Source organism: Anas platyrhynchos, chromosome 1 (genome assembly GCF_047663525.1).
Source record: "Anas platyrhynchos isolate ZD024472 breed Pekin duck chromosome 1, IASCAAS_PekinDuck_T2T, whole genome shotgun sequence".
Lineage (NCBI taxonomy): Eukaryota > Metazoa > Chordata > Aves > Anseriformes > Anatidae > Anas > Anas platyrhynchos.
The window spans coordinates 112,501,480-112,515,031 of record NC_092587.1 but is presented as its reverse complement, the minus strand read 5'-3'; the positions used below and the strand labels follow the sequence as shown (position 1 = coordinate 112,515,031).

At 35.5% G+C, this 13,552-nt stretch overlaps 1 protein-coding gene across 6 annotated transcripts in view; it reads right to left on the bottom strand.

Annotated features, from left to right (window-relative positions):
• TTC3 (tetratricopeptide repeat domain 3) overlaps nt 1-13,552 on the bottom strand; it is a 61,955-nt gene that overhangs the window by 26,191 nt on the left and 22,212 nt on the right. For all 6 annotated transcript variants that reach the window (XM_027449122.3, XM_027449124.3, XM_027449123.3 and 3 more), the window contains exons 16-23: nt 12,394-12,454; nt 8,257-8,323; nt 5,383-5,520; nt 4,316-4,396; nt 3,556-3,668; nt 2,013-2,139; nt 488-610; nt 215-316 (exon numbers count right to left, since the gene is read on the bottom strand). In XM_027449122.3, coding sequence (XP_027304923.3) covers nt 215-316; nt 488-610; nt 2,013-2,139; nt 3,556-3,668; nt 4,316-4,396; nt 5,383-5,520; nt 8,257-8,323; nt 12,394-12,454 — 812 coding nt within the window. The remainder of the gene's footprint in view (nt 1-214; nt 317-487; nt 611-2,012; nt 2,140-3,555; nt 3,669-4,315; nt 4,397-5,382; nt 5,521-8,256; nt 8,324-12,393; nt 12,455-13,552) is intronic.

Genomic DNA, 13,552 nt, shown 5'->3' with positions numbered 1-13,552 from the left:
CCACAAATACACAAGCCTTTCTTCTGTAGACGAAAGAAAGCTTTGCCCACACTTGCATATTAGACAATTTAGCAAGAGACCCCTCTTTCCTGTCTCTCTTCTTGCTATTGTCAAATGAATGTTACAGCCATATATATGTTTCACTTCACTTGCCACAGACCAAAGGAATGCTGTAACATTGACAAAAAAACTTCTAGTCTGACACAGGTCTTACCTTATCATTTTTATCACTGTAGTTTGTAGTTTTCAACTTTTTCCAACAGCTGATATGAAATTCCACTCTACATTGCTGACAGCAGGTAATACGTATAAAACCCTAACATTGGAAAATAATATTAACATCTTTGAAAACAACAGAAAAACAGTGCACAACTAACAAAAGATATAATGAAATGGTGTGCTTTAGATAGTGTTCTAATATAAAAGTGGATAGAAAACATGAAAACAGGATACTGCATTTCCCAAACCCTTTTAAACTAAAATTTACCTTAAAGTCTGGATCTGTAAAAAATATTTGGATTTTGGAGTGGCCATGGCATTGCTGATAGCGACAGACTGCATCTGGTTCTGGAGGGAACTTGCACTCCTCGATACAATTCTTTAAGATCAACTGAGAAACATAAAACAATATCAGATAAATTGCACAGAAACCAGGAGAAGATTAAATATCTACTTCTAGGGAACTTTCCAGTGAAACAGACAGACATCACTTTTTGAACTAATACATACAACTAATACCAAAAGGTAACTTTTACTAGTGAAAGCCATTCAAGATTTATGCCAAAATATTCAAAAGTTCATTTGAATTGCTATCAACTAAGTAACCATAGTTTTCCTATGTGCAGGTTTATATATGCTTAACAAATTTGAATTGCATGAGAATATAGTAAGTTTTCTATACCAAAATTCCCAGGGAAAGCTCAGACCTGGTGCTGCACTGGAGCTAGTGAGGTCTCCCTAAACAGCGTCTGAAGGTAAAGATATTAAAATAGGATAATGTCAAGTGTGTTCCAAGTCCCTTGGTGTTGGCATTGAGCCCAAATTAATGAAACATTATTAGAAACAAATAGACCTCCAGTTGCAGCTTTTCAGATATTTGCATTAAGCCCTCCAGCAGTCCCGGACCACAGCTGTATAAGGCCAGCTTACTACAGTATTAGCCTGATGTCTGTGAGAAATCATTGCACACGTCACACTGTTAGAAAACAACAGAACTGCTGCTTTGACCAGAAACAAAACAGGTTAATACAGTATAGCCACTTTCATACAGTGAGTAACCTCACATGCTCTGCTGTGTCAGAGTGTCTGCATGCTGAGGAGCTCATGTGTCTTGACTTTCATGGCATGGTAAACTTCAAAGCAATAACACCACCAAAAATTAAAAAGCTTTTCAATACAAAAGAGTAATCTGTAATTTCAGAACCAGAAGTTGGATTTTTCAATTCAAACAAAGAATTTTACCTTAAGAACTATACAGTCAAAGTATCCCATTTGGTTTTAAATATAGCATTACTTATACAATTTTCAACTTCATATTTTTGCTAATTCTCATTTCTAACGTGTTCTCTCTAACATTACATTGCATATAGTATTCATAGCCATTTAGTTCGATAACATCAAATCCCCATTATGTACAACTTGGGGCTGATTAGAACCACATCATTACATAAAAATATTAAAGTATAAACTCCTATACAGAGACCTGCCCTTATGCTGTAAATGGTATGCTTTCCAAGAGTACAGTTTTGCCATTGCAAAAAGAGCTCTTCTCTGCACAGACCAGGCTTTGGGGTTGACAGTGCTCTAGGAAGTTTATTTGCACTGGCTGCTTCATGCAGAACCCCTCCTCACTTCTGTCCTCCACCTTCCTTGGCCTTGATAATGGGGGGGAAGGAACAAAGTGAGGATGACAACCTAAGAGTCACACTACTGAGCTTTGGGAGATTTTTTTTTTTTTTTTTTGGAATGTCCATTTGAGAGAATAGGATTTTTATTTTTGTGGTTAAACATACCTGTAAATTCTCTTTTCGTGTTTCTTCAATGACCTGAGATGTTGTGGGCCAAGTTAACACTCCGGGTACAATCTTACGACTGACCATTGTTTGAGACTTCATAAACTGATCAAGTGCATCTGAGAATCTGAAGTTTAAGCAGGCACAACACGTTCACATCATCTATCAATGACTTCTGCTCAGAATATGATTCTTTCATTGTTCATTTTATGATCCAAGAAAAACAAACAGTAACAATAAGAGTACGTGGGATGAAAAAGAATTAAATTATGTGATAATAAATGGCTATCCAGTGTAAAAGACTTGAGGCCTGTGGCAGTGGCTGGGTAAAGGGTCCAGAGTTCATGCATGGATATTAAGCAGAATGAGAGCCTGTGCTGATATTCAAGGGATACATGACTGTGGGTGCGCTTGTTAATCTGGAGCGTGAGGACATGCATAGTTTCACTAGCCACCTTCAATCCCAGTCAGCCAGGGAGGAGGCAGAGGATGCTGCTACCTGTACTTATGTTTTGTGTGAGTTCAGATAGTGCTGCATGGGTGTTGAAGAGGCAGCCTGTGTGGCCAGCTCTATTCACAAGTGTCTGTGGGTGTGTGCAACTCTTCTAGACACAGCCTAAAGCTAAGCTTCTACCAGCCAAAACTGCAAAGGGAAGGGACAGCCACAGCCATGGGACTGGGACACAGGCAACTTCTTGGTCTTAGAACAGACCTGGCTACACTGCAGCAGCAGGAAGGAGGAAACCCCTCCCAGAGTCCAACACTCCCTGGCCAGGTTCTTTCAGATATTCCACACGGAGTAGGGGTTAATGGTTAATATCAAACTTACTCATTGGATAAGGCTGGCATTGTATTAGGTTTAAAAGGCAAGGGTTGGGTTTTGGCCAGCGGGGGTGGGGGACAAGGGTGCAGGGGCATCTAAGATCAACCCACCATAGGCTTTTGATTGGGATTTTGATTTAGTAGAGCGATACTGGATACTATCCTGAAATCACAGCACAAGCTGGGAGTTTCCAGCTTCTAGAAAGGAATTTGTGAACTGAAGCCAGCCCATTGCTCTCTTCAAAGATTAGTTGTCTACTTTTTACACATTTTGTCAGGCTGAGCCACATACACGCGCCCCCCTATTCTTGTCTGGCTAGCTCAGGAAGATCATTGCTATTTATTTCAGGAAACTTGATGACTCACTGATGCAGCTGGCTTATCTAAAACCAAGGTTACTCCCTTGTCTCCCTGGTGTTGAAAGAAGTTCAGCTTTCTTTACAATGCATTCTTCCCCAAACTTATCGTTTTTTACTCTGCCTATGAGCTCTCCTCCACTGGGGGGGTGTGCTGGTTGACCGGTCACGTCCCCATACCCTGGAGTCTGCTGGATTCAGCAGCTTCCATTACATTTTTAAAAGAAAAAAAATAAATTTGTAATAAATCATTCTGATATTTGAATGTGTTGATTAACAAAGAATAATTACTAAAAAATCATGCAGGACTACCACAAATGAAAATATTTTTTGTATCAAGTATTGAAACTTTTTATTACACAAACCTGTTTTGCCTGAGGTATACTTTTCCAATTCCATAGTATGCCAGACAATCAAATCTTTCTTCCTGGTACTGTTCAATTATTTTGTTAAACTGGTCTTCGGCCTTTGTCAGTGCCTTGAAAATAAATTTAAGACAAGAACATGACATTTAGCCAGAGGCTTTTCAGTTTTTCCCCTCTTTTTCCCTCCAGTAGAGTGGGTCAATATGCCCTGTTGTTTGATCAGTCCTATGAACTGTAAACAGAATTAAACAGTTTTATGTTCACACACAAAGGGCTCTAAAAAAATAATGATATGAGCTAATTGAGCTTACTGATACCCAGACATTTTTAATTAATTGAAAGACACTGAATATTTATAAACAATACTGAAGCAGGGCAGGGGGAAAGGGTGCATCCTTCTGTTTTGGTGTTTTCTGGAACCAGAAACATTTTATTTATTTATTATTTTTTTTTTGAAGATTAGTGCATAACCATGTTATGACAAAGATGAAGTTGAAGAAAAAAATGAATATACTTCAGTAATACTTAAGAATCTCATTTGAAACCTTAAAAAGTACTTTTCTTATTTGGTAGCTTAAGTTGTCTAAAACTATTAAAGACCTAGTCCCAGATTTAAAAAAATACACACATGGCTTTCAAAACTGTGGCAATGCTTTCCTTCCCAACTCTTTTTATGTCTGTTAAGAGGAGACAAAAACAGATGATCAACTGCCTGAACTAAAACTTTGAATAAAAGCAATATAGTATCTTAATGTCATACCTCAGGCTGTCCTATTCCAAGGAGAGCAGTGGCATGTCCATAGATGATTACAACATAATTAATAATACGAAGATTCAATTGCTGTAAATAGAGTCAAATTATAGTAATAGCGCAAAAACACTTGGCTAGTAATAAGAACATTACTATCTACTGTAAATTGAAAATCTTCACCACAATAGACACAGGAAACCATCATAGTTTCTACACAGATTAATGTTACAATCAGCATAAGAAGTGAAGGTAAACTGCACCTTTACTGCTGGTCATTTCATCCTGATACATCAGAGTGATACATCCTGATCCTTTTAAAAATGCTACAATTACTGACCTTGGTATGTTTTCATGTAGTACAGTGTAACTTTGCTGGATTTCATATTCAGAATCGAGCAGATTCTGTTATGTTTTTAAATAAAAAAACTTCTCTCAAAATTTTACCTTCTAATAAACTAGGTCACAATTCCAGATGGGTTGGTGCATTACTTGCTTAGTAATGCATTTAGTACAGACTTGTTGTTGGTACTGCAATAGCTCTTACTAAAATGAGACCTTGAAGTACAGAGATGCATGTGCACACAAATGTTCACAGAAAACTTAATGCTACAGTAGATTGAAAAAAATTAGGATGCCAGTTGGGTCACTGGCAGAATGACTAGATACACTCACACAAAAATTCCCAATACTTGCATCAAGGCATTACCTGATCAGAATAATATTAAATTATTTTCACCCTACAACATTATCAGTAAAGCTAACAACAGACAGTAGTTTCATATTAAGTAGTTTGGTAAATATTTTAAAAATTGTATATAGAAATGTACATGTGTATGCTGAACATTACAAAGATAGAATTACAAAGATATAATACCATAGTTCTCTTATCCTGTTCTCAATTTTTTTATTTTTAAGCTCCTTGGCATACGTATCAGTGCAACACCTAACACTGGAGTCAACATCACAGGCAACAACTCAGCAACACTTATTTTGGTTGAAGGAAGGAATGACACACAGTATTGAAAGAATAAAGCTCAATTACCCTAATAACTAAGTTATTCCTCTCAATTATTTACCTTTAATTCTGGAGGATTTAGAATGCTCAGTAATTGTGAAAAGGCTTGTTCAGCACTGCGACACCGCTGGTCCATCAAGGCTGTATAACCATCACGAACAAGGGATTTAACCTCTTCTAGCAACATAGCTGAATCCACCTAAAACATTTAGGAAAACAGCAACTCAAAATGAAAACAGACTTTTTTTTTTTTAATAAAAAGTGAACTATTTACTAAAATACTTATCCAATAGGCAACTGTCCAAATTTTCTACTTCTACAGTTTTATTGTAATACTGCTTTTAAAGCTGGTCAGGTAACTTTTTTTTTTAAAGTAGTTTTAAATTCAACTTCTAAAAACTTAAAGTAATTATGGACCTACTGCTGACAATCTCTTAAAAACCTATTTTTATATATTTATTTATTTTTTTTTTCTGAAGTCTAGATCATGTTTCCCTTCAGAAAGTTCCAAGTTTAGTTCAAGCATTATCTTAATGCTTCTTACACATAAAAAGCAGGCATCTCTCCCCCCACTTGTAGACTCTGTCTCACGTACAAATATTTTTAAAAAATAAATCAATACAAGCAATTGCAGAATTAGGAACTTGGTCTGCTGAAACACTTAAAAATAATGTTATGCTTTGGAAAGAGATCTTTGTGCTAGCGTAGAAGTACTTTGAAGCTCCTCCATCACCTTCTCCTGTCATCACAAGCAAAACCAAACAAGAAGGCCCACCTGTCTATTTTAGACTAACTCTTAATTAACTAGGAATTCTGCCTTACAAGCTTTTCATTAACTTTTTTTTTCCCCCTCCCTCTTCATACACGACGATTCAAAGTTGTTTTTTTCCCCAGGATTCTGAATACAGGCTTGTGGGCTGGGAAAAAATAATGGTAAGGTTTTGGAAGAACGGTACATTAATCTTTGAGTTGCCTGATTTTTTAAACATTACAATAATGTTGTAGTTAATTGTATTCCTGTGAAAGAAACTAACATTTTGATATACTAAAATTAATGCTCATCCACAACACAATTTCTGTATCATCTACGAACTTCAATCATACTTTGTTTTTGTTTTGTCACCTGGTTAAAAAGGACAAGCATAGGAAAATACCCATGATCCAATGAAAGTTGTAAACAGAAGTGGCAGGGACAGCAGAAACAAACTAGCAGGTACGGGAGAAAAAATGCAGGAAAGATATTTTTTAATTTCCTAGAAGTATTGACATGAGGTAACACTGTCAGAGCATTCAGGTATGGAACAGAACTAACTTACTGTTAAGCTAATAATGTACACACGACATAAAGTTGATTAAGCCAACAAAAAAAAAAAAGAGTTTTGATTCTAGTGCTGCATTAACCTTACAAAACCAGGTATTTTTAAGGAAGCAAGGGAGTCTTAGTGCAGTCAGCACCTGCATCTTCTCCTGAATCCATTTTTTTCTTTTTTATGAAGTAATTAATTATCAAAAGACTAATTATGTATGCCCCCATTAATTAATTCATTCAACAGTTTGGGAATACTCATTATTTGTTGCTAATAAGACCTGAGAAATAAGACCTCAATTTCTGAATTTTATTGAGTTTGAACAGCTGTTCAACAAAAAATTCTGTGACCATTTCCAAAGATATGTATCAAATACTAGAAAACATATTTAATCTGAACTCCTGGGGAAGTACTATAAGCCCCTGAATGACTCCCAGTGATTTTTACAGTTTCACACATAAATTGAGATACAAGGGAGCCAATTTACTAACTATTTCTAGCCATTTTATGAGTACATTGGAAATCAATGTAACAAAACTGCATGGTGTCTTTCAGGAGTGGAAGGTGATTTCATTGTACAAAAGCAGCAAGTAAATTGATTTCACTTATCTGTGTTTACACACCAAGAAATAAACATTCAAATGGTCTACCTCTCTGGTTCATCCTGACAGGCAATGATACATTGACTTTGGTCTTGCTTTTCATGCCTCGTAGGAGCTGCTACCATTTCAGATCTTTGACCTTTCTACTTTACCTCGCTAGTAATAAGTCTCTGACAAAATTCCTTAATTTCTCTTTTCTAGTTTTCATTATCTGAGTATTCCATGGCTCCAGACCTGCTTTCAATCTTTTCATTCAGTATTTGTCTCCTCTTCCTTTGAATAAAACAACACGTAACGGTGGTCTGTAGCAATCAATGTTAACTTCTCTTTTAACACTGCTATTTTCTCTGGTGTTCATGCATGCAAGTTTACATTTGTATTTCATTCAAACTAAATATTTCTAGAGCAAATCTCTGCAACTAAGCCATCTCAGAGTAAGAATCAATTCTTTCAGTTGGATGGAAGAAGTTTGATCTAGGACCAACTAAGAACCTAAAGAAACTGCTCAGTATAAGTACATACTATTTTCTGGTTATTAAACAGATGGATGCATAAACCCCCACTGACTTCAGTATTAAAACCATGCATTTGATATATAGCTAGTCAAATTTTAAGTATTTAAGCATTAAGAAATAATTCTGAGAGAAGTTATGAAACCACATATGCTTCCTGACACCCAATAAAAGATGATCTCGTTGCCTTTTCTTCAGGGTCACAATAGATTTTCTTTCTTCTGACTAGACCTTTTGTTCACAAAGCTTTTCAGCATGCACCATCACCGAGACAGCTGCCTTTTGTGAATGTAAAGCTAAATGGCAGTGGGAGGGGAAGAGGAGAAGCAAAAAGAGGACTACCAGCAATGAGACAATATAAATCAGTGTAATCACATGACCTTTGTTTCTTGATAGAAATCAGGCTAAACATGAAGTGTTCAATTTTTGAGCAAACTAGGATTTTGGAGAGCATCATTAAAAGTTTGTAATTGTTTACACTTAAGGTCATATGCTAAATAATTCCCACAGTTACCTGTTGTACAGTACAGAAGAGTTTATCTTGGATGCTTTTAGACTCTATCTTCAAATCAAGGTGATCTCTACAAATAACAGGACAATGGTATTATGAATTCGTAGATGTATTTTATATGTGATCTAATTTTCAAGAAACAAGAGAAATTTCTGTGCTTTTACCATACCACCACATGAGCCTACATGTTAGAAATTCTTACGGCACACTTTTTCACAATAATATTCACAATAGTATTTTTCACAAGTATTGTAACATTATCCAGGATTATGATACTATTCAATCTTACGGCTTGGGAATCACTAGGGCTTCAGGGAAGTAGAGGCCTTCTCCATCATTTTAGTTTTCTTTTATCTTCTCCAGCTCAATGTCAGTTGAATTGCTTTTTTGAAGGGCTGGGATAGGTAACTAGAGAGGCAGAAGTATACGAAGCCACTTAGGCCTCTTCTCCCTTCTCCTCTTTTCCCTGCTGTACCTTTTTTTAAGCACAAGTTCCTTTACCCCAGCACAACAACCACTTAAAATTGAATGCATGTAGCAGCCATGCATGGCAGAGGCAGGGAGAACAGAGAAGAGAGGAAGAGAGAAGTTCTTTTCAGCTCTTCCTTTCTTCTACTAGGGCAGAAAGGCAATGCGCAACTGGGAAATGGAGCAAGCGCAGAGGCAAAGTATTGCTCAATACTCTAAATTAAATTCTTAGTGCTAAGATTGCTACTCTATCCTCAATGCTACTATATTGCCTATGGCTAATATACATTTAGTTCAGTCACATTCAAAGGCATCAAGCACTCATCGCTTAGGGTAAATCCTTTACAGTGTCACAGGATTCCCTGATAATTTTTTTTTTTTTTTGAAGCCAAGCAACTTGCCAATTACAGAAACAGAGCTATGATTGTAACTGACCATGCACCTCACTAGAGAAATACCATGTAAGTCAAAAACTTTACTGTGAGACAAGCAATTTCATAGATGGTTCTGTTACTGTAAAGAGCATTTGTTCCTATACTGACTTTTTCGACATCCAAAATCTACGCTTAAAAAAAAAAAAAAAAAAGCACTTGATAGAAACTTGTATCAGCTTCTCTATTTCAGTGTAAACATTTTATTTCGCTCTCTCCCTTATCGGTTTTAAATCATCCTAAACACAAATGAAAAACGCTAGCTGAAAAAGCATACAAGAAAGTACAGCCTGAGCTCAATTTGTCTCATTTCACAGTTGAGGTTGCAACACTGAAAGCTTCCAACTGTGCATAGCCATAAGCAGTAAGTCATTGTTTGCCTCAGTCACATTACAAAACAAGTCTGAAGTAATAGCTCTTAACTCCTTAACTATCTATTCAGTGAAGAAATACACTGGCAAACAGAATTACCTATAAATGCAGCGACTTCCTCAAACTTGTTTAAATCATGTTGGTCCCAGTATCACTGGAAATTACTATTTCTTTTGTTAAACTCTTAAATTTTAGGACAGATAGAAGCATACATTTTGTACATAAAATCTACAGTGCTGTTTATTTCAACTTTCAATACTGGCCCCAAGCCACCAAACTTACTCATTCACATTCAGAAAAAGTATTTGTGTGCTTAAAATTAGACATTTATTCGCTTTAAGCTAAGGTTTAAGTTTTACAAAGTCCTAAAGGACTTTAAAAGCTCTTTTCTAGTATTAAACTGGAGCTGACTTATAATGATTTGACCTTGTGGTACGCTGTAGAAGTAGTACACAGTAGAACTAGTACAAAGAGTCCTTGAAAATAAGATACAGCTTGAACTATGCTGTAAGTTTGAATGTAACAGTAAGAACAAGGTTTCTATTATCTTTTGCTGTAAAGGAAGCACGTTTGTGGTTCGGCTGTATCATGCAACTTGCTTTTGGGCAACTTAAGCAGTGGTTATTAAAATTATGCTTTCATTTACTAAAATCCAACTGAGATTTGGAAAATATTTAGTTTTCAATAAGAATTCGGTTTCTTCATGGAAGCTGGAATGTAGTGAGCTTTAATCAGCTGTCTTAACATGAACTATATCCTGAAGAGGATGAAAAAAACATAAGTACATAATAGGGTATATTAGGCTTTAAATAAAAAGTGGTTAATCAGTCTTCGGTTACAGTTTATTGAGACCAATTTCCCTCACTTCTTTTCATAATTAGAGAAAAAAAGTTTCTTCACCCACAAAAATAATCGCTTTTGTATACTACCAATAGTTTTCCAAGTGGCTTTACCATGCTCCACAGTGATAAAGTATACAGGAAAATTAAGATATACTTAACCTGTTTGTATATATACTGTTTGTGTGGTATTTTGTCAGTCAGAAACAGGTACTGAACTAGACAGCTGTTAGCGCTGAAAACTTAAATTATAAATGATGTAAACTGCATAACAAACACTAAATGCCAGCATCTCCTTTTCATATAAATCCTCTTCTCTATTAAAGGTAGCTTGGATTACCAACAACTGTGATTACTTTGCCTGACATCCTACTAGAAAAAAATAAATCAGTATACAGGCACTATGCTCTAGATGGCATTTCTAGTGGTCTCGTGGTTTTCTTACAGGAACCACTTTCCAAATTAAGGTCCACATTTCAGCAAAGCATTTGACTGTACCTAAGCAGTACTGCCAGAAGAAATGGTTACTAGCACACCACACACCATTTGCGTAACAGAAATTTCTCTTTGTTGATATTCTCTTCCCTTTGTACCTCAATGCTTTTTTATCTCTTTGGAAATACCATGGAAAATATACATATGCAGATACGTATCAGTATATCTCCTGTAAATGTACTATTACAGAACTTTCAGTATCTAGAATAATAAATTTGGTGTTTAAAATCTATGATCTCTTTGCAGTGATTACTGATATTGTTATTACCTTTGCATCAAGCTCTTAAAACCTGTATGCAAATACTGAGATGACTTTTCTGTGTATACTTATACAAATGCTACCTATTTTAGAAATGTCAAAAGACCATTAAAGAAAAAAGTGTTAAAAAGAAACCAGGTAGAAGCAAACAGATCTTCTAACTGACAAATTTAACTTCCTTAGACTCCTTCAACAAGGTGGTAAGAGGAAACATCATCACAGCAGAAGAAATACTCTCTCATTTTTGTGCCTACTTTTTCCATGCCTTCAAAAAGTGGAATAAAAGGCTTCTGCAACAGGATCTCCTATACTCCTCATACCTTAAAATTAGAAAACAGAGCACTGATGATTTTCCCACCCTCACAACACCCTCATACTGCATAATATACTCACATGCTACCCTCTCCCACACTGGGACCCTGCTACTCCAACTTCAACTTGCTACTATGGACACCTTTCCACAAAAATCGGGACCCTATGGTATTTTCTCCTCTACTCACTAACTTCCATGCTCCAATATTTTGACCTGCAAAGCAAAGGCCCCAGTAGGGTTAGGTTTTTATTAATGCAGAAGGTCAAGAAGTTAAGAGCACAGTTGAAAGCAGCAATGAATTATAACCAATCAACTGCTCAGGTAAGTATCTACGCACAGGCAAATACAATTAATCTAGTGGTAAAGGCTAAGAGGGAGACACCCATCTTAAAACTCACTGAAGTGTCTCATCGTATGTAGTGTTAGGAGCTGCTGCTGCATAACACTTATGAGGTTCACAAACAGGGAACAATTCCCATCTAAGTGTTCAGTTTAAATGTAAAGTTTATAAAATAACAAATAATAAATCAGTTTATTATGTTTTATGTATTGTTTATTTATGTACATATACAATAAATTATAAATAATGTATACCATTAATATTGTTATTAAAGCATTAAAACATATCTAAATACAACGTTTTTCATTAGAAAATAATTACTCTACACTTTCTTCCTCTATAGTTTACCTTCTTCTCCTTGACATTGCACTGAAATCACCACCCTCTCTCTAATAATAAACATATACTACTGTGGGAATAGATCCACCTATTCAATATAATGGATTATATATCAGATTTAGGGGGTTAAATTAACCCTTAGTTGGAGGAAAATAAAAAAAGCAAAGAGCAAGCAACAAGACAAAGCTGCATCAGCCATTTATAAGTGCAATATATATTAAAAAAAAACAAAAACAAAAAAACACTAAATTAAGTTATACAAAGTAACTACAAATTTTACTTACTTCGTCTTCTCAGAATCACCAGGTTTGTTCTTTGGCCTTCCTTTGTTATGGTGACTTTGGCCTACAACAGGGGAAAAAAATATTTCAAACACAATGACAATAACCTAAAAAAAGGAAAATGCACACAAAACTCTTATTTTGCTGTACAAGTTATAGATTTGAAATGTTTACAGTATTCAGAACTAGCAAAAATTTTTCAGACATCTCTGAGTGTTATGATGCAAATTTGACATTATTTGCATTAAACAGTATAGAATTTTATTAATCCTATAAAGGGAAAATGATGTTTCAAATAAACAGAAGAATCTTCACTTACTCATATCTTACATGAATCAAAAGTGAAAACCAAACCAAACAAACCAGGTACACTTTACAAAGCCACTTTTGCTATTTAACTATGAGATAACCAGAATTTTTAAACGTAATAATAGCTCACTTTGTGCACTAAATGTCTTCATTCGTGTTTGGCTACAGAAATTTTGCAGGAAGACTGCTACTTCAAAAATACATTGCTAGAGGAGTCAAGTGCAAGCCAGATTAACCTTAGAAATACAAACCTATGAGTCAGATCAACATAAACATTCCTGATTACAACACAGAAATGTTTGGCTGCATGGAAACAAACACTGGGCTACAACAAGAATGAATCTATCCTAACAACTGATTCACTTGTAACTCTGAAACGATATCAGAGACAATGCAAAACTCTAATATACTTTATAATTTCTGATATCTTACGTTATCTTAGTCACTCTGCTCTATAAACTAAGTAAACAATTCAGTAGGAATGAGGAACAAAATAGATTGTTTTAGTACTTTATTGGAATTGGTCAAAACCAGGAAGCAACTCAACTGTTTTCTCTGGAACACAATTAGAAAATTGTCAGCTAGAACATGAGATTAGTTACATGAATGTGCATAAGAATGCTCTTAATGAAGTCATGAAGCATTTAAATTTCAAGAATTTTAAGTTGGAGTTGTTTTTTTTTTTTTTTTTTTTTTTTTACAAGACTGAGTCAACAGCAACAGTGACAAAATCCACTTATTAAGAGAGCTTCCTTCTGGTAACCAAACAGTTACAGAAACAAGGCAAAAATAGTACTTCTGGTCTGGTAAAGAAACAAGCAACTGACAAATTCAGTTACAGAGCTGCTGAGCA